Source organism: Nicotiana tomentosiformis, chromosome 7 (assembly GCF_000390325.3).
Source record: "Nicotiana tomentosiformis chromosome 7, ASM39032v3, whole genome shotgun sequence".
In the NCBI taxonomy this organism is placed as follows: domain Eukaryota; kingdom Viridiplantae; phylum Streptophyta; class Magnoliopsida; order Solanales; family Solanaceae; genus Nicotiana; species Nicotiana tomentosiformis.
In genome coordinates, this window is record NC_090818.1 from 130,118,774 (window position 1) to 130,145,956 (window position 27,183).

General features: G+C 36.1%; 3 protein-coding genes across 3 annotated transcripts; 2 read left to right on the plus strand and 1 right to left on the minus strand.

Annotated features, from left to right (window-relative positions):
• The first annotated feature begins 1,876 nt into the window (after positions 1-1,876).
• LOC138896376 (uncharacterized) lies at positions 1,877-2,804 on the plus strand. Its single transcript, XM_070181182.1, has 2 exons — positions 1,877-2,250; positions 2,369-2,804. The coding sequence occupies exons 1-2, from the start codon at positions 1,877-1,879 to the stop codon at positions 2,802-2,804; spliced, it is 810 nt and encodes a 269-aa protein (XP_070037283.1).
• Positions 2,805-18,279: 15,475 nt separating this feature from the next.
• Positions 18,280-18,666, plus strand: LOC104118048 (auxin-responsive protein SAUR19-like). Its single transcript, XM_009629220.4, has one exon. It carries the CDS (start codon positions 18,280-18,282, stop codon positions 18,664-18,666), a length of 387 nt encoding a protein of 128 aa, XP_009627515.1.
• Positions 18,667-20,338: 1,672 nt separating this feature from the next.
• Positions 20,339-25,279, minus strand: LOC104118047 (uncharacterized). The gene is made up of 3 exons (XM_009629219.4): positions 24,311-25,279; positions 21,927-22,095; positions 20,339-20,882 (listed from the first exon to the last, which is right to left on the minus strand). Exons 1-3 carry the CDS (start codon positions 25,139-25,141, stop codon positions 20,440-20,442), a joined length of 1,443 nt encoding a protein of 480 aa, XP_009627514.1. The 5' UTR covers positions 25,142-25,279; the 3' UTR covers positions 20,339-20,439.
• Between the last annotated feature and the right edge of the window lie 1,904 nt (positions 25,280-27,183).

Consider the following 27,183-nt stretch of genomic DNA (forward strand, 5'->3'; position numbering starts at 1 on the left):
AAATTACTCTATATAAATAGATTTTAATTTATATATATATATATATATATATTGACATCTCTTGGCTTCTTCGTAAATATGATTATCAATGTTACTGAAATCTCGAAACATTGCCAAGAAAGTCAAATCACTCAACCACAAATAAAAAGAAGAAATAAGAGTCTGTTATTTGGTCAAGGAAATTAGAAGTTTCTTCGTAATTTTAGCGGTTGACTAATCTCTTGATCAAGAAAAATTGTGCTCCTCTATATAAAAGGTTGACTCGAGAACACTCTCAACACTTTCACCAAAAAGTAAGAGAAAACAGTACCAATGAGTCAGTCTAGTAGACTTTACATACCTCAATCGCTTTACATTTTGAATTCAAACAAAGTTTTGCATTACTTATTAATTAAAGAGCAATTAATATATTCTGGCATTGTAATATTGGACGATTGATGTCGTGCTATAATTTCATATATTTTGACGCTATTTACCCTACTTGCTTGTTGTTTGGCTGCTAATTTGTGCGGCAATTGAGCTTAATAAAATTTATTTTACGTGTAGGAATAGTAGGACATAAAGTGGAGAAAAGTTTCACAAAATGGTACCTCAAAGCTACAAAATGGACAAATAAAAGAAGACGTTCAAGGCAATGAAAAGTCACAGCCGTAGACACTGCAAGGCATTGTCCAGGGCATTGTCATTGGCGCCTTTGATAGCGCTTCGCGGGAAAATGTTGGCGTCTTTGATGGTGCCTCGCGGAGTAATGTTGGTGCCTTTGACTATGCCCCGCGCCGACGATGCTTAACCGAGCCATTTTTATTTTCTCATTATGTTTAGACGTGTAGACCTCGGCCCTACATATAAATACCTTAGTTTTTGAAGGGTTAAACATTATTATAGAGGCAAGATGTTGGCCCAAGTGAAGGCTAGTTTTGAAGATTGACAAAGGAAGCTCAGACATGAACCAAGTCCATCCCTTATGTGCATAGACACGGGCATAATTGAGTATGTGGATGTACGTAAAAGAGATAAGCTTAACTTGGTATAATTGATATCTCCTGATCGAAAAGATTGCATAATTTAGAAGGAGAAGGACTCCTTACTCAAAGATAACACTATCCAAGATAAGGGAGGAGTTAGAAGTTGAGATCAACTAAAACTCTTTCACCAAGGAAGAGTAGCATTAGAACTCTAGTAGTTTTCTACTCTACTAACTCTATAAATCGCAGGATGTTCTCATTCTACAGGTAACACACAAAAGCAGAAGTTAAACGTGAATTGAGAGCAAAATAGCAAGGCATTTTGCAAGCAATTCGTGTGTGATTCAAGCATACAAACCTGAAGTTACATGAACCAGATAGAAGAACCAGCTCCAAGTGTCTATCTTTTATTATAGTTTAATTGTAGTAGGTGTTTTCATATTTTACCTTTCAGCTTTATCTAGAGGCAATTATAATAGGTACTCAGAGTATTCAAGTTAGAATTAACTTAAAGTTGTCACAACAGTTAGAGGCTGGTTGCCACAACGGGATTAGAGTTAATCCTAGGTTTACAAAAGTATTTTGTAAATGCAGTTTTTTGGCTCAGTAATTTAGTGAAGAGTTTGGGAAAATCCTACTGAGAAGTAGGTCGTGGTTTTTTCACCTTTTGAGCCAGGTATTTTTCACGTAAAATATTTTTGTTCTTTACTTTCCGCATTTACTGTTTCAGCAATAGTAGGTTAAGGAACACATGGAAGAACCCGGTCCTTCTATAATCAATTTAGGCAAAAAAATTGGGTACCACACAAATCACCCCCCCCCCCCCCCTGTGTGGTATTGAAGTTAAAAACATCAATTGGTATCAGAGCAGGTTATCTTTGAAGAGGCTAACACCTTAGGAGAAGATCAAGATGAGTGCACCACTTGAAAACTGGGAAGGGCAATCCACTACTAGGCCACCACTTTTCAACGACCAGTATTACTCTTGGTGGAAAACCAGGATGAGAGATCACATCATAGGAGAAGACTATGAGCTATGGGATATTGTCACAGATGGCCCACTGGCTACCATGAAGATAAATGCCGAAGGAGTAGAGGTGCCAAAGACAAGAGCTGACTGTACTGCTGACGACTTGAGGAAATGGGAGAAGAATGCTAAAGCCAAGAAATGGCTTGTTTGTGGACTCGGTCCAGATAAGAACAGTAGAATTCAAAGTTGTACCACTGCTAAGAAAATCTGGGACACTTTGCAAGTGGCCCATGAAGGAACCCCTCAAGTGAAGAGGTCCAGAGAAACACTACTATATTCTCAATATGAGAATTTCACCATGAAGGAAGGGGAAACCATCCAAGAGATGTATACAAGGTTCACCACACTCACTAATGAACTTAATTCTTGGAAGGATTATTTCTGAAGAAGACAGAGTTGAGAAGATTTTGACAAAGGTTCTGCGAGTTACTTGGGAGAGAAAAATCACCGCCATTCAGGAATCAAAGAACATTGCCACTCTTAAGTTGTATGAGCTAATTGGAAATCTCACTGCTTATGAACTTAGAAAGCAAACCATGAAGATAGATGTACCCAAGAAGGAAAGGAACCTGGCACTCAGAATCACTGAAGGTTCTGATCTAGAAGATGATGAAATGGCTATGATCACAAAGGACTTCAAGAAGTACCTAAAAAGAGGAAATGATTCTTCAAGAAGTGGAAGCTACAGCAAACCAAAGGCTCCTAAAAGGCAAACCAATGAGGTATGCTACAAGTGTGGTAAGCCTGATCACCACATCAAGAACTGCCCTCAATGGGAAATTGAATGGAAGAAGGAAAGAGCTGAATGAAGAAACAGGAAGAAGGAACAGGTTCAACCCAAGAAGAACAAAATATTAACAAAGGCTATGATTGCTGCTTGGGGAGAAAGCTCAGATGATGAAGATGGAGATGAACAAGCACTTATGACCATTGTAGAATCTGATGAGGAATCTGAGGTAAGTGTAATTCATCTCAAGGACAAGATTAAATTTTTGTCTAAAGAAAGGCTATCTTAATTACTTCTAGATTTCATTGATGAATCTGAGGATGTAAACAATGAAAACGAACAACTGTCTAAGGAATGTGTGATTTTGAAAGCAAAGTGTAAGAACCCGGAACTTAGGGTTAGTGAGACTATAAGTGAAAATACTGCATTAAAGAACCAGGTTCATACATTTGAATCAAATGTCCTAGAACTTAGATCTAAAAACCTAAAACTGAAATTAGGAATAAGTAAGAAGACAACTGATTGTACACAACTCACTCTAGAAGAAAATGTAGGTAAATTAAAAGATGAGTTGTATAAGAAGGATGAGCAGGTTAGAATTTTGAGAGAGGATCTAGGCAAAGTCAAGCATGAACTAGACAGAACATGTAAATGGAACAGGTCCTCTGATGCACTTTCATGGCTATAGGAACATCATAGTAGCAATAGAAGAGGACTTGGCTTTGGGAATATGCCACCTAAATGGGATCCCAAAAGCAAGTACCTTACACTTCCTGAGAATAAGATTTGTACTTACTGTGGTAAAACAGGTCACTATAAAAGTGAATGCAATACAAAAGAAAAGGCAAGCCAAAAGAACAAAGAATTTGTTCAAGGGAAGAATAGGCTACCAAGTTGGGCTAAAAAGAATCTGATTCATCCTTTTGCCTATAGAAATGGACCCAAACTAGTTTGGATTCCTAAGACTAACCCCTAATTTCCTTTTGCAGGTCCAAGTAAAGAGGAGCAACCAAATATGGTACATGGATAGTGGCTACTCAAAGCACATGACATGAAGCAACAACCAGTTCCTTTCACTTGAGGACCTCAAATGAGGTAATGTCTCCTTTGGAAATGGGAAGAAAGGTGAGATCATTGGGGTTGGAAAGGTAGGTAATACTGATTCTCACTCTATTGAGAATGTCTACTTGATAGATGGCTTAAAATATAGTCTAATCAGTGTATCACAACTGTGTGATAGAGGTAACTTAATAGCATTCACCTCTACCAAATGTTTTGTGATTAATCTTACCACTGACAAGATTATTTTGCAGGGAAAAATAATGAACAATATATATACTGTAGATTTGTCCACACTTTCAGAAAATAAACTCACTTGCTTAAGTGTGTTGGACAATGATCCCCTCATTTGGCACAAGAGACTTAGACATGCAAGTCTGAGTCAACTCAACAAATTAGTTTCCAAGGACCTGATGATAGGGATGCCTAACATCAAGTTCAAGAAAGACAAAGTTTGTGAGGCTTGTGCAAGGGGAATCAGGTAAAAGATCCTCTTTTAAATGCAAGAAAGTGGTAAGCACCACCAGGACGATGGAACTGGTCCATATGGATCTCTGTGGTCCAATGAGAACATTAAGCAGAGGTGGTAAAAGATATGTGATAGTACTTGTTGATGATTACTCTAGGTTTACTTAGACATTATTTTTAACATCTAAAGATGAAGTATTTGACATGTTCACTTCTTTTGTTAGAAAAATTCAGAAACAACTAGGTAATCAACTTGCATCAATTAGGTCCGATCATGGCACTGAATTTGAAAATACTAAATTTGCTGAATTTTAAGATGAGCATGGCATAGATCATAACTTTTCTGCTCCTAGGACTCCACAACAAAATGGAGTAATTGAAAGAAATAATAGGACACTTGAAGATATGGCTAGGACTATGCTTCTTTCTAGTAAACTGCCCCATAGCTTCTGGGCAGAAGCTGTAAATACTGCATGCTACATCATAAATAGGTACATGACTAGACCTCTTGTAGAGAAGACTCCCTATGAGTTACTTAAAGGGAGAAAATCAAACATATCTCATCTTAGGGCATTTGGATGCAAGTGCTTTGTGCACAATAATGGTAAAGACTCCCTAGGTAAGTTTGATCCCAGAAGTAATGAGGGAGTATTCTTAGGATATTCTTCACATAGTAAAGCTTATAAGGTCTATAGCAAAAGAACTATATGTGTTGAAGAAAGTGTTCATGTGGTTTTTGATGAAACTAACATTCTTTCTGATAGACATGAACATGATGATGAAGCAATTGGGCTGGTGAGAAACTTAAATGAAACCACAGCCCAGACTGAAGCTGCATTGGAAGAAGGAACAACTGATGGAACAGGTCCTTCTACCCAGGGCAACCTGACAGGGGGAATAGAACAAAGAGGAAATGATCCTCAAACCTCAATGGAACCTATCCATGAACCTGTTCCACAACAACAAAACACTGAAGGAACATCAAAGGGAAACCAACTGGTTGTGAAATCCTACAAGTATCAAAATTCTCATCCCATTGAGAACATAATTACTGATCCAACCTCTGGAATCAAAACCAGATCTTCATTAAAGAATCTTTGTGCTTTTGATGCTTTCTTATCTCTTATTGAACCTAAAAATGTTGCTGAAACTTTGCAGGATGCAGACTGGGTAAATGCAATGCAGGATGAACTCAACCAATTTGAAAGGAGTCAAGTTTGACATCTGGTACCAAGACCCTTGGACAGATAAGTAATTGGCATAAAATGGGTCTTCAAAAACAAATTTGATAAAGATGGAACTGTTACAAGGAACAAGGCAAGATTGGTGGTTCAAGGATATAGCTAGGAGGAGGGCATAGACTACGATGAAACCTTTGCTCCAGTTGCAAGGTTGGAAGCAATAAGACTCCTTATAGCCTTTGCTGCTTACATGGAATTCACCATCCACCAGATGGATGTCAAGTGTGCCTTCCTCAATGGCTATCTAAAGGAAGAAGTGTTTGTCAAGTAACCTACGGGGTTTGAAAGCAAGAAGAGTCCTGATCATGTGTACAAACTTGACAAAGCACTTTATGGGCTCAAGCAGGCTCCAAGAGCATGGTATGAAAGATTATCAAAGTTTTTGCTTGAGCATGACTACAAGAGAGGTAAAATTGACAATACTTTGTTCTTGAAAGAAAAAGGTAAAGATCTCTTGGTAGTTTAGATATATGTTGATGATATAATCTTTGGAGCAACTACTGATAAGTAAATTAAAGAATTTGCTAAACTATTGGGGAGTGAATTTGAAATGAGCATGATTGGTGAGCTTAATTTCTTTTTAGGCTTACAAATTAAACAAAATTCAAATGGAACTATGATCCATCAGCAGAAGTATGTAAAAGAGTTACTTAAAAGGTTTAAAATGGAAGATTCCAAAGAAATTGACACTCCTATTGCAACAATTATAAAGTTGGATATAGACGAACCAGGTTCGTCTGTTGATCAGAAGTTGTATAGGGGAATGATTGGATCATTGTTATATCTCACTTCTAATAGACCTGACATTGTTTTTAGTATAGGCATTTGTGCAAGATTTCAGGCAAATCCAAAGGAGTCTCACTTGACTGCTGTCAAGAGAATTTTGAGATATCTAAAAGGCACCACTGATCTCTGTCTATGGTATCCAAAAGGTAGTAATTTCAATCTAGTTGGATATGCCGATGCTGATTATGCAGGCTTTCTAGTGGATAAAAAGATCACCTCAGGTATGGCACACTTTCTTGGCTCATGTCTTGTGTCTTGGGCTACCAAAAAGCAAAATTCAGTGGCCTTATCTACTGCTGAAGCTGAGTATGTTGCTGCTGCTTCATGTTGTGCTCAATGGTTATGGATCAAACAACAATTAATGGACTTTGGAATTGATGTTGGTTGTATCCTCATTTTTTGTGATAACACTAGTGCTATTAGTATGACCAAGAACTCGGTTCACCACAAGAGAACTAAGCACATAGATGTTAGGCATCACTTTTTTAGGGATAACTATGAAAAAGGGTTGATCACTGTGGAATTTTATACTACTGACAAGCAAATAGCTGACATCTTCACAAAATTCCTAAGTAGATACCACTTTGAAAGGAACAAGTTAGAATTAGGGATGATTAAGATCACCTAAAAGGACCAGTTCAGAATTCACAACGAAAAAAAAATTGAAAAAAAAAATTATTTTTGGTTAGAAAATATGAAAATGTGTATATAATTAGATTAATTTTTGCTCAGACTCATACTTTCAATAGTATACTCTTGTGCCATATGTTAAAATGACTCATTAATCTCTAATGATATTTTCTCTATTTTGGCAAATTTAGACTTACACAAGAGAATTATCAGTGAAGAACCTGGTTCATCAAGATAACATGGTATGTTTTCTACACTCTGCATAATTTAAAATAATAATATTTGGATCATGAGCAGAGTCCTACTTAATTCCAAACTCCTTTTGGACTTATCCGTTACAAGTGAACCAGTTCGGTTCAAAAGAGTCCCAACCGAATTGAAGTACCTAGATTCTAGGGATACACTCCAAAGTCTTTTCAAAACTGAAATTCAGTTTAATTAGACTTTCACACCCACTATCATCCCTTCCACCACCCCAACCTCTAAGAAAAGAGTAAAGATGCTTGCTCGCAAGGGTATTGCGGGGAGAGAACAAATCAAGAAAATAAATGAAAAAATTGAATCTGGGTAAGGAAGAAGAACCCCAGAAATCTAATGAATCATTCAAATCTGCTACTGAGGGGGAAGAAATTGTTTCTTCTAAAATTGAACAGGTACAAATTTGGAGAATAAGTTTGTACTAGTAGGGTCTATGGCAGGCGTTGAAAGTACTGAATCTGGAGAAGTTGGTGGTAAAAATGAAAAGGGAAAAAAAAAAGAGCAAGGGAGTTATGAGTGCTGTGAGGGGAAAGTGTAAAAGAGTGGCTGATTCTTCACCCACTCCTGTTAGTTTAACCAAAGACACAGGTGCAATGGTTGTTTGGAGAGAAAAATGTGCTGAAGTAGAGGAGAGTGTAAGGAAAACAGGGGAAAATGGGTCTGGCGAAGCTGCTGAAGGGTTGGTTCAACTTGGAAAAATAGAGATGAACATGTTTCATCTGAACAGGAATCCCTCGCAGACCTCAGGAATCCTTCCTTTCTTCCAAGAAGGTACCACTGAATAGCAAGGTGCGAGCCTTGGTGCAAGAAAGTGGGGCTAATGATGCTGAGATTGAGAGGCTGAAGAAGAGGTTGGCATAGGTGGAGACTGTGAGAGATGCTCTCAGAACTGAGCTGGCAAGAGAAAAGGAGAAGAATGATGGCATTCTTCAGAATATGCTGAAACTCCTCCAAGCCAAAAACTAAGCACTTATTCCTTCCCAGCCTTAAGCCTTCTAGCCTAGTGTACATCAACCAGTGACCTAGTTCGGGATTTGTTTTGCTCATGTTTCCAGTGTTTTTATTTTTTCTTATGCTTTGTGGTAGGATCTTATCAATCATTAAAGAAATTCACTTTCTTTTGCTCTAACTGCTTGTTTATATTTCTTTAATGGTTAAAATTCTTAGCTTGATCTATGATGATTAACCCATGATTGCATTTGAAGTAGCCCCAGTGGCCATGAGTAAGTTTTAAAATCTAGTTATCTTACTTATTTATGCAACTTTTCAATGATGCCACAAGGGGAAAAATATTGTGCTTTACACTTTGAACAATGATGTTTATAACCTAATGAACCTAGTCCTTGATGATAAGTAAAAATTATTCTAACATTGTGTTGATGTTGGGCTAAGTTGAAACATGGCCTAAGCTTATGTAAAGTACATAGTTTGTCATCATCAAAAATGGGGAATTTATTGGCCCAAGTGAAGGTTAGTTTTGAAGATTGAGGAAGCTCAGGCATGAACCAAGTCCATCCCTTGTGTGCATAGACACGGGCAGAATCGAGTATGTGGGATGCACGTGAATGAGATAAGCTTAACTTGGTATAATTGATATCTCCTGATTGAAAAGGTTGCATAATTGAGAAGGAGAAGGACTCTTACTCAAAGAGAATACTATCCAAGATAAGGGAGGAGTTAGAAGTTGAGATCAACTAGAACTCTTCCACCAAGGAAGAGTAGCATTAGAACTCTAGTTATTTTCTACTCTACTAACTCTATAAATCGCAGGATGTTCTCATTCTACAAGTAACGCACAAAAGCAGAAGTTAAACGTGAATTGAGAGCAAAATAGCAAGGCATTTTGCAAGAAATTCGTGTGTGATTCAAGTGTGAAAACCTGAAGCTACATGAACCAGATAGAAGAACCAGCTCCAAGTGTCTGTCTTTTATTCTAGTTCAATTGTAGTAGGTGTTTTCATATTGTACCTTTCAACTTTATCTAGAGACAATTGTAATAGGTACTCAGAGTATTCAAGTTAGAGTTAACTTGAAGTTGTCGCAATAGTTAGAGACTGGTTTCCACAACGGATTAGAGTTAATCCTAGGTTTACAAAAGTGTTTTGTAAATGCAGTTTTTTAGCTTAGTGATTTAGTGGAGAGTTTGGGAAAATCATACTGAGAAGTAAATCGTGGTTTTTTCACCTTTTGAGCCAGGTATTTTTCACGTAAAATACTTGTGTTCTTTACTTTCCGCATTTACTGTTTCAGCAATAGTAGGTTAAGGAACACATAGAAGAACCCGGTCCTTCTATAATCAGTTTAGGCGAAAAATTGGGTACCACACAAATCACCCATCCTCTTGTGTGGTGTGGTATTGAAGTTTAAAACATCATAAGAGGCTACTGAACACTTTGGAAGCACGAATCACCAGAGTTTTTCTTTTCACTTTCCTTTAATTTGTAGTTTAATACTTTTGGATATTACTATGATTATTTACACAATTATGAGTAGGAAAATCCATCATCTAGGGTTGATGGAACCAATTGTTGGATGAGGGCTTGATTGCGTATTGATAAAATTGAGCCGTTTTTACTCTCTAATTGTTCAACTATGTGTTTCTTGTGGTTAATTGAAGGGCCCTTGATTAATCGTGTCTAGTTATCTTGTGTTGCTTGAGAGAGAACACTTGATTAGATTATTATTGAACAATGCCACTTTCGAGTAAGTTAAGAGATTAATTACTTGAATTTAAAAGTTGGATTAGAGATAATAAAGTTTTGGCGTGATCTTTATGCGTTGTACGAATTGTCTGCTAGAGTAGTTCGAGAGAATACTTCTAGTAAATTATCGTAATTGATCGAGAGATAATTGCGATAAATAAGAACTCATCATCTTTAGAGAGTGTTGCGGCGAGATTATAGCTAACATGTTAGGAATCAATCTGGCAATTGGGGAAATCATAAACCCTAGATCTTTTTATCCTTGATTCAACCTCATTCTTGCTAGTTGATAGTTTTTATTGTCATTTATTCTTAGTTGAGTAATTTTTGTTAATTCACGAATCAAATCTTGAACTCTGAAAGTTGTCTGAGCTTATCGTTAGTGATACTGAAAAGTTGAAGCAAATAGGTTAGTCTCCTGTGGGATTCGACTCCTGACTCTTGAACCAGATTATTTTTGCAGCGACCACTTAGTCCTTTTTATAAGGCATAGTTGGAGTTAGTCCTTTATGCTCAAGCTCCACCGAAAGATGACATGCTTATGGGCACTGTGGCAGTTAAATTTGGATATGGAAACTGCATGCTCAAGTAGAGTTACAGAGTTACATGAACTCGAGGAGTTCCGGTTCCAGGCATTCAAGAGTACAAGATTGTACAAGGAAAGGATGAAGATGATGCATGATAAGCACATTCTAGATAGGAACTTCAAACCCGGATATCTAGTGTTGTTATACAACTCGAGATTGAGATTATTTCCAGGTAAGCCGAAATCTAGATGGTCGGGACCATTTAGAGCTGGTGCAAGTGTTCCCAAGTGGACCTGTAGAAATTGAGTCCGAAAATGGGACAAACAGGTTTAAAGTAAATGGGCAAAGGTTGAAACACTACCTTGGAATGATTGAAGAAAAATGGGAGAAAGATGTGATGTACTTGGAAGAGCCCCAATATGTGACCGAAGTGTAATCCTGAAAGCCCGTGTCGTGCTGCGACGCTAAATTAGGCGCTTCCTAGGACAAAACCCAGGGTCGTGTTGTATTCATCATGCCATGACGTTAAATAAGGCGCTTATTGGGAGGCAACACAATTCATAGCATAGATTTAGTTTAGTTTTAGTTTTTGTTTGATATTGAGGCGGACTAACAAGTGAGTTTAGTGTTGATTTGTTTTGTTTTTATACGTAGTGGAGCTACTTGGAAGAACGATGTGCTCGGGGGTCCAAAATAAGCTCAAGATTGCAAAATCGGACAAGGAAACATCAAGCCATCGCGGGGCAAAGTTCGAGGCGCTACCTTAGCTCGCCTCATATAGCTTAGCATTGAAATACCACTGCCTCCGAGAGCTGCCTCGTATGGTCTAGCGCGCAACTATTAGCGCTCCTGATAGAGCGGTGCACTGTTTAGACGCTTCCCCTCACACGGCCTTACTGTGTCTAGCGCATCAAAGTCAACGCTCCTCACACCGCCTCGTAGCATCCAAGTCCTGCCACTCACGTTGCCTCGCGATGTCCATCACCTGCTCCACACTTTGCCTCGTGCAACCTAGTGCATAGCCGCCTAGGTAAGTCCCTCTTTTGCTTTTTCTTGTATTTTTTCCCTTTCACCTAACACCCTCCACCCCTCTTAATTAATTACCCAGCCCCACACAGTCTAGAAAAGGCACGCTTACTAGGATATTCTTTGTGAATCTGCTTACACAATATTTGCGTAGGGAGCAAGTGGATGAGGAGCCCAGGTTTGACATGTTGATTCCATCCACACCTCGAGCTACTAACACTGCTGTTATCTGTGGGCCCGATGAGGAAGATGGTACGACATTGACTACTACGCAGCGTCAGGCTCGCGATGAGAGCGTCATGTCATGATGGACTTGCTGTTGCGGATTGAGGGTAGGCCTTCTACTTCAGATGAGATGACTCAGTTGACTGAGTGGTTCCCGCTCACCATACATGCATAATGATTGGTTGGTTTAGCTGTGGGCCAGGGGAGCCACCAGATGAAGATATCAACACTCCATAGCATTTGATACAAGGCGACGAGGAGCACGTTGCTATAGCGGTTGATGCCACTGGTGAGGATCTGGGTGATGACGTTAATGATTGGGATAAGGCTGACAATGCCTTCTTCGATGAGGGCCATCATCTCGAGGATTGATCAGGGAGTTTCTTATTCGCCCTTACTACTTTAATTATGCATTGGGGAAACTGCATGTTTTAAGTGTGGGGTGGATAACTCCCGTGGTGCATAGTTGAAATAGATTAGTAACAATATTAGCTTCTTATATTTTTAACTTCTAGCTTCTTATTTTCTTTATTATTAGCTTCTTATTTTCTTTATTGTTAGCTTCTTATTTTATTAATTTAGGATGCTTATATAGAGTAGTATAACCATTAGAAAAGTATTGAGTAGTGTAGTAGTTTTTATTTTTATTTTTTTATGAAAGAAAAATAGAAAAATAGAAGGAAAAAAAGAGACTTTTTCCGACGATGGATCTCCTAGATAATTTCTTGATGGATTTAAGTATAAACAAAAATTAAAAAAAAAATTAGAAAATAGAAAATACAAAAACATGTCTTTTATTTTCCTTAGGTAGTAATAATTCCCCGTGGTTTTTATTCGTGCCTCGATTCTTTTCCACGGGATGTAACTTGAACCGGGTAGTAGTTTTAATTTTTTTATTTTTAGATTAGTATGTAGGAAATAAAGAAGAAGAAATAATGTGATTCGCACCTTTTGACTTGTTTGATAGTTGCATGCTTAAGTTCTGGCATGTGTTTCACCTTCCCTTAGCTTTAAATATATGATGATGCCTTGATAAAAATGAATAGCATGTGTAATGACTCCTATGTCTTGGTTGTTTTACTTGTGTTCACTTTGTGCTTTATGCTTAATATATCTCTTGATTTTGTGAATACTTGTCTAATTGAGAGTCCGAATGGGACCGTCCTTAGGGAGTCATGTGCCATTTGTGAAGTGAGTTCTTTGTGTAGTCCATGTTATTGCATTTGAGTCTAGAACTTGCCTGGAATATGAATTGAATCGAAATCCTAGGTGTTGCTTGGTTTGAAAAGTGATGTTAGGCTTTTTTTGATGTTTTTGAGTTTTGTTGTCTATCACAAATAAAATCATCCCTAGTTATCCTTTTGAACCTATAAACCTTTCTTTTGGCACCCGTATTACAAGTCTATCCCCGTTTATTCTTAACTGAATCATTTTGATCCTTATACCTCTTAAAATACTTGAATTATAAATAGAGCGCTAGAAAGAAGTAATGAGAAAACTTGGGGTAGATTTTGAGTGGAACCAATATAAGGAAGAAATGTGCACTTGTGCTTTAAATAAAAATCTACTAGTGGCAAGGCAAAAATACAAAAGAAAAAAAAGGAGGAAAAAAAAGAATAAATAGATAAAGGTTTCTTATTTTTGCTAGTAGATGTGATATGAAGCAGTGCGTAAAGAAGAAGAAAAAATATTCTGGGGTGAGCTATCTTGTGATGATTGAAGTAGATTGAAGGAATTTTGCGCTTAAAGTTGAATACGTGATGTGTTAAAGTGCTTAGGAGAGTTAGCCATTATATCCTAAATATATCCTACCTGTTCGTTTGCTCACATTATAACTATAATAAAGTCCTAGTTGATTTCGGATTGAGTGGGCCTACATTAGTAGAGATTTATATAATGGGCAAGCCTATGGTACCTTTTGCGTGCATGTGAATTCTTTGAGAGAGATAGTGATTTTTATTCATATGTGTGACGCCTTAATTGGGAAGTGTAATTTGACCGCATATGCTAGAGCTTAATTGTTGCTATCAACCATGATAATAGGTATAGTATGTTGTGAATGTGTGGCTTGTTGGATCCTTGAAGAGGAAGTGTTTGGTTGTTTGACTCGAGGGCGAGCAACATTTAAGTATGGGGTGTTAATGTCGTGCTATAATTCCATATATTTTGACATTATTTACCCTACTTGCTTGTTGTTTAGATGCTAATTTGTATGATAATTGAGCTTAATAGAGTTTTATTTTACGTGTAGGAATGCTTGGACATGAAGTGGAGAAAGGTTGCACGAAATGATACCTCAAAGCTATAACATGGAGTAATAAAAGAAGACGTGCAAGGCAATAAAAAGTCACGTCCATAGATAGTGCAAGGCTTTGTCCAGTGCATTGTCATTGGCGCCTCTGTTAGCACCTCGCGGGAAAATATTGGCGCCTTTGATGGTGCCTCGCGGAGTAATGTTGGTGCCTCTGACAATACCCCACGCCGACGATACTTATTCGAGCCACTTTTATTTCCTCATTATGTTTGGATATGTAGACCTCGGTCCCACCATATAAATACCTCTTAAAGTTAGTTTTTGAAGGGTTTGACATCATTAGAGAGGCAAGAGGCTACAGAACACTTTGAAAGTACGGATCACAAGACTTTTTCTCTCCGCTTTCCTTTAATTTATAGTTTAATACTTTTGGATATTACTATGATTATTTATACAATTATGAGTAGCTAAACCCGTCATCTAGGTTTGATGAAACCAATTGTTAGATGAAGTCTTGATTGCGTATTGATATAATTGAGCTATATTTACTCTTTAATTGTTCAACTATGTATTTCTTGTGGTTAATTGAAGGGCCATTGATTAATCGTATCTAGTTATCTTGTGTTGTTTGAGAGAGAACACTTGATTAGTTTATTGTTGAACAACACTACTTTTGAGTAAGTTAAGAGATTAATTACTTGAATTTAAAAACAAAATTAGAGATAACAAAGCTTTGGCGCGATCTTTATGCGTTGTACGAATTGCCTGCTAGAGTAGTTCGAGAGAATAGTTCTAGTAAATTATCGTAATTGATCGAGAGATAATTGCGATAAACAATAACTCATCATCTTTAGAGAGTGTTGTGGTGAGATTATAGCTAACGTGTTAGGAATTAATCCGGCAATTAGGAAAATCATAAACCCTAGATCTTTTTATCCTTGGTTCAACTTCATTCTTGTTAGTTGATAGTTTTATTGTCATTTTTTCTTAGTTAAGTAATTTTTGTTAATTCGCAAATCAAATCTTGAACTCTGAAAGTTATCTGAGCTTATCATTAGTGATACTGAAAAGTTGTAGCAAATAGGTTAGTTCCCTATGTGATTCGAATCCAGACTCTTGAACCAGATTATTTTTGCAGCGACCGCTTAGTCCTATTTATAAGACATAATTGGGCGTGATCAACGATTATCTTTAAATTGATAGTGTATAACTAGTGCTGGCAAAATGAGGTCATATTTTGTCAACCCGCCCTATCCGACCATATTTTAGTGGGTTGGATGAGTGATATTTAAGTTGGATAAAATTTGGGTTTCTACCCATATTCAACCCATAGAAAGTACTCTTTCTACAATATGAAAAGAAAGTACTCAAATTTATTGAAGAAGAGTATATATTATTCCAGTTAAGCTTATGTCACTAAATAATCTAAGCAAAAGCAAAATTATAAATTGCACTTGAAACATTACACTTATATAATATGGGTTAACCCATATTCAACCTACCCATTTGATACTCAAATTTGACCCGCATGAAATATGGACGGATTGAGACACAATTCATTTTTGCTCAACCCATTTTTAACCCGCCCATTTGCCACCACTATGTATAACATTATGAAACGACGAAAACCGATATAATCTATCCAAATATTATATATATTAAAATAATACAGTACAATAAAATACGGTATGATACATTAAGAAATGATATGTAACAACCCTCCAAACAAGCTGCAAATCAAATTAAAACTTTTTTTTTCTTAAAATAAGATCTAATGTACTTAAATTATAGGAGTAATTAATCTAGTAAGTACAAACTTTTTTCAATAGTGTACGTTGAGCCTTGTTTACTTTAATGTATAATACTACAAGGAATTAAAAATTGCAATAGCTAATTTGTTAATACAAAAATGAATGTTTGTAAATGTTTCTTTGCATAATGAGTTTTTAATTAGATGTTACTCGAAGCAAAAGTACTTCCAATTGTACTATTTTCTTTAGATATTCTAAAAGCCATTGCTCTTATTTGTTTATAATTATTTTCCAATATATCAGAAAAAGTTTAAAAAAATAGGAATGATGTCCCTTTCTTCAATATCCTTAAAAGAAAAAAGGAAGACCAAAATAAATGCTACTCATATTATATTACAAGGTAATCTTCTACAGTTTGAACTTTATGAAGAAGACATGCCTTATGGATGCTTCTAATAAAGCTTTAATTTTCTGACCCTCTTTTCTCCCTTGAATAAGGTACACATTTTAGTACTGTCAGTACATAAATACTAAAGGAGAATAACAACAATAATTCAGTATAATTTCACTAGTGGAGTTTGGGGAAGATAGTGTGTTTCCGATAAACTCTCTGCTCCCTCCCTCCAAGAACTTCTACCACTCACAACCTCTTGTTTGGAAATGGAGGGTACTTACCACTAGAGCAACCCACTCTTATCTATAAATACTAAAGGAGAATAGTCCTAATTTCGATTGTCTCTATTTCCAATCGCATAGCTCTATTGAAACAAATTGGAATTAACTACGAGCTTCATCGCGTATTTGTCGTTAAATCGCTTGTAGCTAAAATAAGTTTTTGATAATCTATCGTTAATCCATTACTAAGTAGGAACTGATTTTTCTATTTAGTTAAAGAATGTTAGTCGTTAATTTCTATTCTTTTAGTAGTTTGGTATCCTAAGGGATGTGGTAGGATTTTAGATGAGATCCTTCAATTCTTAACTTGAGGTTTCAGTTTGAGTCTGAGACCAGAATTTTTTTAAGTAGACCCCCCTCCCACCTCTCTTTTTGTTTTGTTCTTATTATGTACCGTCGCTTGAACGGAAATCCTCGATAGGTCTGACTTTTCCAAATGCTCCCGCCGGCCCTTCACTTCACGGGTATAAATTTTTCGCGTCGTTTCAATCGTTGTGGTCGATGGGAACATGCTATATACGGTGCAAAATTGAATTAGTTGGGTCGATAAATTTCGATAGTTGGGCAAAAGATTAGTTCATGTAGAAGGTTATGTCGTGTTGTGGATGGAAATATTCTCATAATTTCAACCATTTATTTTACATTTGGCAAGTAGTGCCGTCCTTGTTTACTTATTTGCCCAATTCTCTGTGTTTCTTCTTCTTCTCCAAAATGTTATGGGTATCCACTCTTCAACTTTTCATTCTTTTTTTCTTTTCTTTTTTTGCAAAGAAAAATTTGGTAGTTTGACTAATTTTTAATCACCTAAAGTGATAAATATTGGAAGTTTTTTATTATAATATATACTTTAAAATCCCTTACTTTTTGCTTTCATGGGTACCCACCATTTTCAGCCGTCCAATATATTAAAGGGTTGGTGATAAGTCAATTTTTCTAGTTGAAGCACCTATAATTCCTTAATTTTTTTTATTCTTTGGATTGATAAGGAGGAGTTTATTAAGTTATGTTTTTAACTAAAACTTGATTCTTGATTCAATTATGTAATGGTTAAAATTCTTTTTGTTGGTTAGAAAGGAATCTATTGGTTGTAACTAATCCACTATTCCATTTTAAGTAATTGATTAATGGCTAAAATATAGCATGCTGTTACAATTCTATTTAAAGAAAGTGATCTTTTTTTCTCTTTAAATGTTTGTAAATAATTTGATAGAACCAACTCTAGATTCTACCATCCATTTACCTAATTAACGAGACTAATTGTTTTTATTTTGAAATAATTTTCCTAGTGGAATCTCAAATAGCTCAAGCAGTAGCATCCGAAAAATACTTATTCTCAGCCGGTGTTTACTTAATCAATGCTATACATGTGTAACTTTTATCACTTAATCATGATTACGAGATATATAATTTCACTTTCATTAATTCGTAACTCCTTAAGTTAATTAGTAGATATAGTGTAAACACATGAATCCCTTTCGCCGAAAATTACATATTTTTTTCATATATATATATATATATGATATTGAATCCTCTTAACATTTTCATGTGTTTACTTTTTTTATTTTTTGAACTCTCTCGATAAAAATCATGCTTCTACCGCTGGCTAGCGCTACCTCTATAATAACTCTAGGTTTCCGTGGTTTATATAGGCCAAATTTGATATGCACTAAATGATGCTATTAATTATAACTGCTGTTAAGTCAAAAGTGCATAAGACAACATTTGATTAAGGACAAATAAACCACTACAATCATACCCTCTTTCCAATTTTTAAAGTCAAAGGCTGGCCCTCTTTGAGAAATTCGTCCCCTCATATTCCACACTACAAAAACCATTGCCACCCACTCTTTCTCAAATGCAATAAACAAGAAACTTGTCTCTCTCTCTTTCTTTGCATCTTCCTCTTAATTCCTTCTATTCTTCTACTTACATACAATCCAAAATCTTTCTACAAAATGCTAGGCAAAAAGTTTGGTTCAATGAAGAAACTAGCCAAGAAAGCTAAGCAATCACAACATGAGCAACTTGAAAACTTGCTTGTAAAAGATCAAGATGATCAAGATCAAGTGTCTACTCCTACAAGTGCTAAGTCCTTAAAAAAACAAGGAACTTTTGTTGTGTATGTAGGGGAAGAAAGAGAACGATTCGCGGTACCAACGGGCTATCTTTCTCATCCATTGTTCAAGATTTTGTTGGAGAAGACATATAATGAATTTGGTTTTCAACAAACAAATGGACTTGTGGTGCCATGCAGTGTTACTGCATTTCAAGAAGTGGTCAATGCTGTGGAATGTTGCAATGGGAAGTTTGATTTTGGTGACTTAGTAGAGGAATTTCTATAAATTAAAGTCGCACGATATTTATCATGTCTGACCTTGATCTAGAAGGATTATGTTAGTAATTACGACTACGATGTATATTGTTATGTTTGTATCACTTTTCTAGTAGTGTGAGGATACAAAAACAATTACAACATTTCAGTTCTAAACAAGTCGGGATCGGCTACTTTTCTAGTGTGAGAATAGCATATGGAGAAATAGATTCAAGGATTTCATACCTTGAGGAGGTAATTACATTTTAAGTCTTAATTTTTGTTTACCAATTAAGAGCTAGTGTAAATTAAGACAATCTCAATATCCTAGGTAAGCTTCCTTTTGCTTTCCCCATGAGGTAGACTTGGAGAGGAGAAAGGAGTTGAGAAGTAATCTTATCATTTTGTTTTCTCTTTAAATTAGTGTCAACTAGTTAAATTGTAAATTGTAAATTTGTAGTGACAAGAATTGAATTAAGAAATATCCTTTGCCATTTACTTTTTACCCTTTCAATTTAGATTAAGGCCAGTTTAAGGATATTCATCTGTATCATTTTAATTTTTATCTTCACCTTTTTTTCTTGTCAATTCACAAGTTTTTACCAAAGTATGTAGTAGGCATAATTATATAGCTAGTCAAAAGGGTTTAAAAATATTCAAAAGGGATAATTGTTAGTTTGATTATCATCAAGAGGTGCATGTATGTTATATATTTTTATATTTGATTTGGTCAAATATTAAAGACTAAACACTGTGTTAGACAAAATTAGCCGAAAACAAAGTAGTTGGCTACATGTTAGTTGGAAGAAGAGTAAGTTTAGTGATTGAATATTCCATATGCCGATGGTTCTTTGACTCAGCAGTATTTCACTTGTTAGGTAGTGTATTGAAAGGAACTATGACATGAATGACTCATGGAATGTTTTTTTTAACTTTATCCTATATATTTTTTAAAAGATAATAGTGAATATACTAATATCTCACCCAAAAAAAAGAATGTTCTACAGAATGTAACTTCTATATCGATCTACCCATCCACTAGAATCTAGGGAATGTTTTTATTGTTTCTTACTCGGTGTCTAATACTCCGCTTTAAGTCCGTGATTAATCTGTATTTGTGCTGCGTAAGGCTCATTATTGGGGGAAAACGCTTTCTACCTGGATTTCTTCCTTTAAGTCCGCGATTAATCTATATTTGTGCTGTGTAAGGCTCATTATTGGGGAGAAACGCTTTCTACCTGGATTTCTTCCATTTACAAAACTTGAACCCGAGCCTTTGATTAAAGGTAGACGGATTCTATCCGTACCACCACAAATCAGGGAACTAAGCACACAAGGCAGGTTAGTGTTACGGAACGAAACTTGAAGAGAAGTTTCAAAATGTGCTTGGCGGTTAGCTTCTTCCTTCCATCCACCCCCCCCCCCCCAAACACTGTTAAAGGTTGATAATTTCATTTTTTTTATTGGAGGAAAGGGTGTTAATTATAGTAGGAATGCTAGAAACATACTGCTTGAATTCTTTAATCATTTGAACTCTTATGAATTTTAATGGATCAAATTAGTGATCCAAGACTAAGAAAATGACCAAGCTAGCCAATTTTCTGTTAACGAGTCATCCTTTGGCCTATGGATTTCCTACTTGGAAATGAAAAACTCAGCATTTTGCAATAAGCAAAAAAAGAACAAGAACTTGAAACTTGATGTCAAAATCAAACTGTTATTCAGGGAATTTATTGCATTTCATTAAACATGAGTGGGAAACATAATACTTTAGTTCAGTCATCAATAATATCCATGTAATTTGCTACCAGTCAACAAGGATTCTTTTCATTTCACCAATGAGTTCCTGTATTTGTTCCCTAGTATGCAAAGGGAAGGGATAAACACATGCACAATCCAACTGTCCATTCCTAATCGTGTCGAATATGGCAATAGAAGGGCCTACCCCATGCACGGAAGCACAGCCGATGAAGTCTTCTAATCCGATTTCTTGATGCACTGTGCTGGAGGTATCGATCACGGGGTCTTCAAACACAGAGATCAGAGAAGTCCTTAGTGAAGAGGCGGGCGTTAAGCCAGGATTATCAATGGCCTTGCACATGAGGAAATTCAGGTCTCCCATGTCTGAAAAATGCTTGTTGTTGTTCTTGGCATTGATAAAAGATGTGTAACTTCTCATTGCCAGCTCCCATATATCTTCACCTCCCTTAACGTCATGTGTGTTGAGGATAGCAGAATGATAAAAGCCTGCATGGCTTGGGTCATCATTTTATACTCTATGCAGTAAACATCTTTAGGATACAAGAATAGAAATGAAAAAGAAATTCAAGAGTGGTGAAGTTTTACCAAATATAAGAGCAAGCACAAGGTATTGGTAAAACTTGCCCAAGCACCAAATTAAAGGGCAAATAGGACGTTTCAAACAGACTAGGGATAGCTTGAGCCAGAGGCGGATCAAGGATTTCAACTTTATGGATTCTGGATTTCAGAATGACGATCAAGTTCTAATAACTGGGTTCTAAATTTAATTTTTTATACATATTTAAAGAATTTCTTAATACAAATATATTATTTGAGCAAAAGCTACTGGGTTTGGTCGAACCCGTACTTAGGCTTCTAGCTCCGCCCCTGGCTTGAGCTTTTCCTAAGTACATAGATGATGTGCAATTAATTAACTAGTTAAGTCACGTTAGCAACTTTGGCATGTAATTGAAAGAAATTAGTCCTGGACCAATTCAGCCCCGGATTGATTGCAAAGAATGTAGGTCAGAGTTATAGATTGATGGGCTCCCAATAGGCTAGTCGTTGAGGTCGAGCTCTTCTATTTAGTCTATATAGCAGAACAGATTACCAACGCTTGAGGAGGGTGCCAGGAGTGATGGCCTGGACCTCGGGAGGGGTGCGAGCCGTGATCAATTGGTAGGATGCCAGGAGTAATGACCTGGACCACGGAGGGGTGCTAGCTGTGACTAACTTGTAGGACGTCACAAGTGGTACCAGACGTGACTTATAACTAGGGCCAGATGGGTGCCAAGAACAATAGTCTGCAGCCAAGAAGCGGTTACAATCATGACGGATGAGGTCGTTGGTCCGCAAGCGGGATCAGAGCATAATAGTGAACTACTTGAGTCCGTCATTGGCCAATATTCATTTTTGACCTTCAAGAGTGAAATAAGGCAAATTCTTGGGGCAAAGAAAGTAACTAAATACTTGCAAAAATAATCACTTTATAATTGAAAATATGGACAAGAAAAGGTAAACAGTTTATGGAAGTTGAATGCATTAACAAACCTGGAAAATCAGGTCTAAGTACTGGATCGAGAATTGGGCGGCAGTTAATTAGTGTTACAACTGCATACTTCTCCCATTGATCCTCAGGTAGGCCTTTTGAGGAATGAGCTGCCATTAATCCAGCAGCAGCCAACAGCCCACAGAGTTTTATGTCTCTTGTTTTGCACCCCTGCCAAAATTTAAACTCTGTTAGTATCTCCTAATATTCCTTTGGATTTAAGTTATATACACTAACAATGTTAAGATCTTTTTACATCATCAATGAATTTTAACCTATGATACTAGGTTGATTACCATTTTTAACAGATTACCAATTAATGTTTTTTAAGACTAGATTTACATGTAATTACCAATAAATAACCAAATAGTGTAAACATCTTTTACAATGTTAGTGCATAGAACTTAAACTCTATTCCTTTTAAGACTAAATTCAATTGATTTTTCACACATATTTGACTGTTTTCACACATATTAAAGAATCCACCTTTTAACATTAATTAACAATGAAATTGACCTAATTAACCTTTACCATCTCTTTAATTTATTCATTGGAAATATAATAGATACTCCGAGACCCTTTACTCCAAGGACTACTTTGGAAAAAAGAAGTTAATTCCTTCTTAATATGCAAAAATATCAAATATTGTGGATCACAAAAAAATGCCAAAAAATCAATTAAAGTAGACCGGAGGTAGTAATTTCTTCTAGGTTATGAAGTCACACTTGCCATAGACAATTACATATATCTAACTTATAATCCAGCATAAGCATCTGGATAATCTGGAATGCGACGTGGCATACCCGAAAGCCCTAAGAAATGCATAGGAAAGAAGGTCATATTAACCCCGAAAAAAGTGATCCAAAAATGGATTTGACCTAAAGTTTCAGGGTATGTCCGACCAATGATTTTACCTGCCCAATAGTGAAATCTTGCAAATAAAGCAAAAACGGCTCCCGTAGAAAGTACAGAATGGAAATGTGCAACCATATAATAAGTATCATGTAGACTAATGTTTAGCCCAAAATTAGCCAGAACTATTCCAGTGAGTCCTCCTACATGCAACTAACTTTTAAATAATCTGATCAGTGTAAATAGCTTTTACATCGTTAGTATATAAAAGCTAAAGCATTCATCAATCTATGATCTCAATTGAGCAATGGTTTAAACCCCATGGGCCTAACTGAATTATTTGAATTAACACATTGAATCTATGGCCAGAATTCAAGGCTTTGTCAAACTAAAGCCAACTAAACCCTTATATTCTACATATGTTTTATTGACATATTCACTGTTTCACATGTGATCTGCATATTTATTTTTCGACATATAGTACATGCATGTGTAAAGTTGTACATCACGTGAAGAGAATAGTACTCTGAACTCAACAACGGCCACAAATTTCCAACCAACGTAACAAGATAATGGGACCATAAGAGGTTTATATTGAGTTTACCTTTGCCTAACTATTTAGAAAATGAAACCAAGAGGTTACCTACCTAAGGTATTTAAAAGTGACATTAGAAGATCTTAATTGTTACATTTTCAAGACAATAAAAACAATTGGTACAATATTTTCTTGTAAGAAAGAAATATAGTAAAAGGTAGGGGCAAGGTCTGCGTACACACTACCCTCCCCAGACCCCACGATGTGGGAAAATACTGGGTATGTTGTTGTTGTTGTAAAGAAATATAATAGAAGTCGCGACATATGCAAGTTAAGCTAGGTAAATGCTTACCGCTTCGATTATTTACACCAAATCAAATAATTTAACGTTAACAGTTAGTAAAAATTAGGATGAATATCTATCACTTAACCATGATGTCCGTATGAAATACATATATCTTGTATGGTGACCGACCAACGAGTGCTAATATTTATGAAAAAAAAACTAAAGTTAGGATCACATAATTTTATGTAAATTGAAAAAAAAAAGTTTACATGGATTTAATATTTACATTAAATTACATTTCATCAATTGATAGATTAAGGTAAGAATATAAAGTAATTAACTATGATTAAGCTATAAAAATGCATGAAAAAACAAATGTCACGAATCAATTAGTTTAGTATAAATACCGAATATGAATAGATTTAAAGGGGAGTCTTGGAGCAATGACAAAATTATTTTTGTGTGAACTATAGTTAACGGGTTCGAGCCGTAGAATCAGCATAAGGGAAGACTGCTTATATCACACTTCTCTTGGTGCACCCTTTACCTAACCCTACATGAACGCTAGATTACCAGGCTGCCTAATATGAATAATTTTCCCAATTATTGTATTATCTTCTTGATGAAATATTATTATCAGTCTATTAAATTAACGAAACTAAAAAGAAAAGGAAAAAAAAGAAGAAAATTATGAGAATGTGATAGAAACTTACATCAAGAATACGATCAGTATCTTCTTTATTTAACTGCAATTTCACAACTTGTGATCCTCTTGTTGATTCACTATCTATGAACTTCAAATTAGCAAATCTCAGTGCATTCAAACCATACCCAACCATATCTATCCCACGTGCCCAAAATGGTTTATTAGCTTTTCCAGTAGGAATATACTCCTCTATTCCCAAAACAACCTCCATCTTTTCCCCTAATTCCAATTCTACCCCTCCTCCTTCATTTTCATTCATTCCTTGTATCTTCTCACTACTCATCAGCTCCAGCAATTTCCTCAGCAACGCCAATGCCGCCGCCCTGTCACACATTGACGTGTGAATCCGTAAAGTAACTGCCCATTTCTCATCGCTTAATCTATAGATGCTCGCGAAAAAGACATTAGTGTCGGAGATTTCAGACGACGTGGCGGTATTTACCCAGGAGTTTTTGTTGATTTCGTGCTCGAGGATTAGGTGAAAATCGGAGATTGAGGTGTGATTAGGGTTTTGGAGCTGTTGAAGAATCTGAGCCGTCGATGAGAGATCAAACGGCTGGATTTGAAGGTGAGAAGTGGAGGGAATGATGTAAGAGTAGGAGTTAGTTGTGGGTTCGTAGTGGAGCTTAGATTTGAGGATAGGATTGGAATTTTGGAGTTTGTGGAGGGCATTTTGGAGAAGTGAAGTGTCAGGTGATTTTGATAAGAGGAGAGCTAAAACTGTTATCCCTGTGCCACTGGGAACCGCCTTGCACCAGCTGTGCTCGGTGTTACCCGCCGGCCGGGTTTGAAACTCACACGGCGGAGCTGCGGTGGTGCTGCTTTCTTGCTCAGCCATGAAAAGATGGGAGTATGGTGAATTGAGTGATTGCTAAAAGGTACACTTGGAAATGGACAAATGGAGTGACAACTGAAAAGTACTATAAAGTGGACAAATAAGGCCCCCAAAACCAAATTTTGGTTATTTTGGATTTAAACCACAAAAATAGGTGACAAAAAAAATTGGCTACCATTTTATATATGAATAATCACGCTATATTTGAACTCAAAATTGACGGGAGGTATAGCGCATATACAGAAGACGCTATAATAGCACATATATAGCGTCTCCTGTATATGTGCTATACCAACTTTAAAAAAGCGGATCATCTCCATTCCCGACCAAAAACGAGCAGCTTCCCCAAAACCCCCAAACTAGCGGTCCCCCCTCCCCCTCCCCCTATTTTTAAGCAAAAAAACTTCATTGGAGCCCACTTGTCCTAAGAAGAGTGTATCTTCTCCTTCTAGTAAGTTTACACTCTGATCCAAAGCATTGTCGTGTAGTGGATCTCGTATATTGCTCGTTTTAGCCCCCAAATCATCAAATTTTTACATTCTAAAAAGCTATAAATCGAGGTATTCCGACTTACTTTTTGGTAAAACTCATGTATATAAATGCTTAGTAGTTACTTTTTGTTGTGGTCTATGCTTTTTTGTGATCATTTTGTGATTTAATTAATTTGTTATTTTTTATCCAGATTAGATTATTTATGTGCTAATAAATTAGTAATATGTGACTTTATTGTTGTTTAGTACCCTTTAGTGTTATGTTGTGCCCTAAATTATAATGTAGTGCCCTTTAGCGTAGTAAAACAGATAATAAATTTTATCTTATGGTAGTTGACTTTGTTCATGGCCATTTAGAGTAATGTTACTTTAGTAGAAAAATGTTAGAAACTAACATATGAAATATTAATATCAATGAAATTATGAAATACTAACATATGAAGTCAACTACTATTTTCAAAACTGAAATAAATTTTATAAAACTAACTTTGTTCATGTCCATTTAGAGTAGTGTTACTTTAGTAGAAAATTGTTGGAAACTAACATATGAAATATTAATATAGAAATTAATATCATTGAAATTATGAAATACTAACATATGAAGTATTAACATATGAAATTATCTTTGTAGTTATTGAAATTAATCATTTAATTATCTGTTAACCCCAAAAAAATCTGAAAAATAAATATTAGTTCAAACACAAACTCTCTCGAATTTTTGTCATCAAATGTAAGAAAATAACATAAAAATAATAAATTAATTAAATAAATACTTATTAATTATATCACATATAGTTATAAAATTAATTATTTAATTCTATTATACCCAAAAATAGCTGAGTAAGAAACAAACATATAAAATAATAAACTAACATATAAAATAATAATATAGAAAATGTATTAACCTACGTAATAATATAGAAAAAATATCGATTAAATATTAATATAAAAGATATTGCAATATATTTAAAGATGTTAAACAATTAAACAGAAAAATATTTTAATTAATATTGTTCAATTTACAGACATCGTCATGAAGGTTCCTCTTGTGCATCCCTGACCTGCATCTCGAGAGGTATTGTTGCTACAGGGCAACCATAGGTCTTCACACATCTAGGATGGGCAATGTCTGTCCCAAACATTCCGCCCCAGACGTATAGACGATATGTGAGAGTTCATTAGGGACCACCCATTGCATCCCCGTATAGTTAGACGCCTTCAAGATACGGGTTTCTATAGGATCATAGAGATCGGCCGGCTGCAGTTCGACTGAGCGTTGATCATGGCTATGATAGAGCGGTGGCGACCGAAGACGCACACGTTTCATCTACCCATCGCGAGGCTACCATCACGCTCGAGGACGCGGAGGTTCTTTTCAGCTTGCCTGTTGATGGTATACATGTAGCTTACCCGCATGCTCTTAGAGACTATAGGGGAGTGGATTACCTTCATATGTTATAGCGGCTCACCGGTTTCCAGCCAGCGGAGCCGACTGCATTGAGTGGGGCTAATCGATTGCAGCTGACGCTCGTTCGGCAGCATCTGGTGGCAATA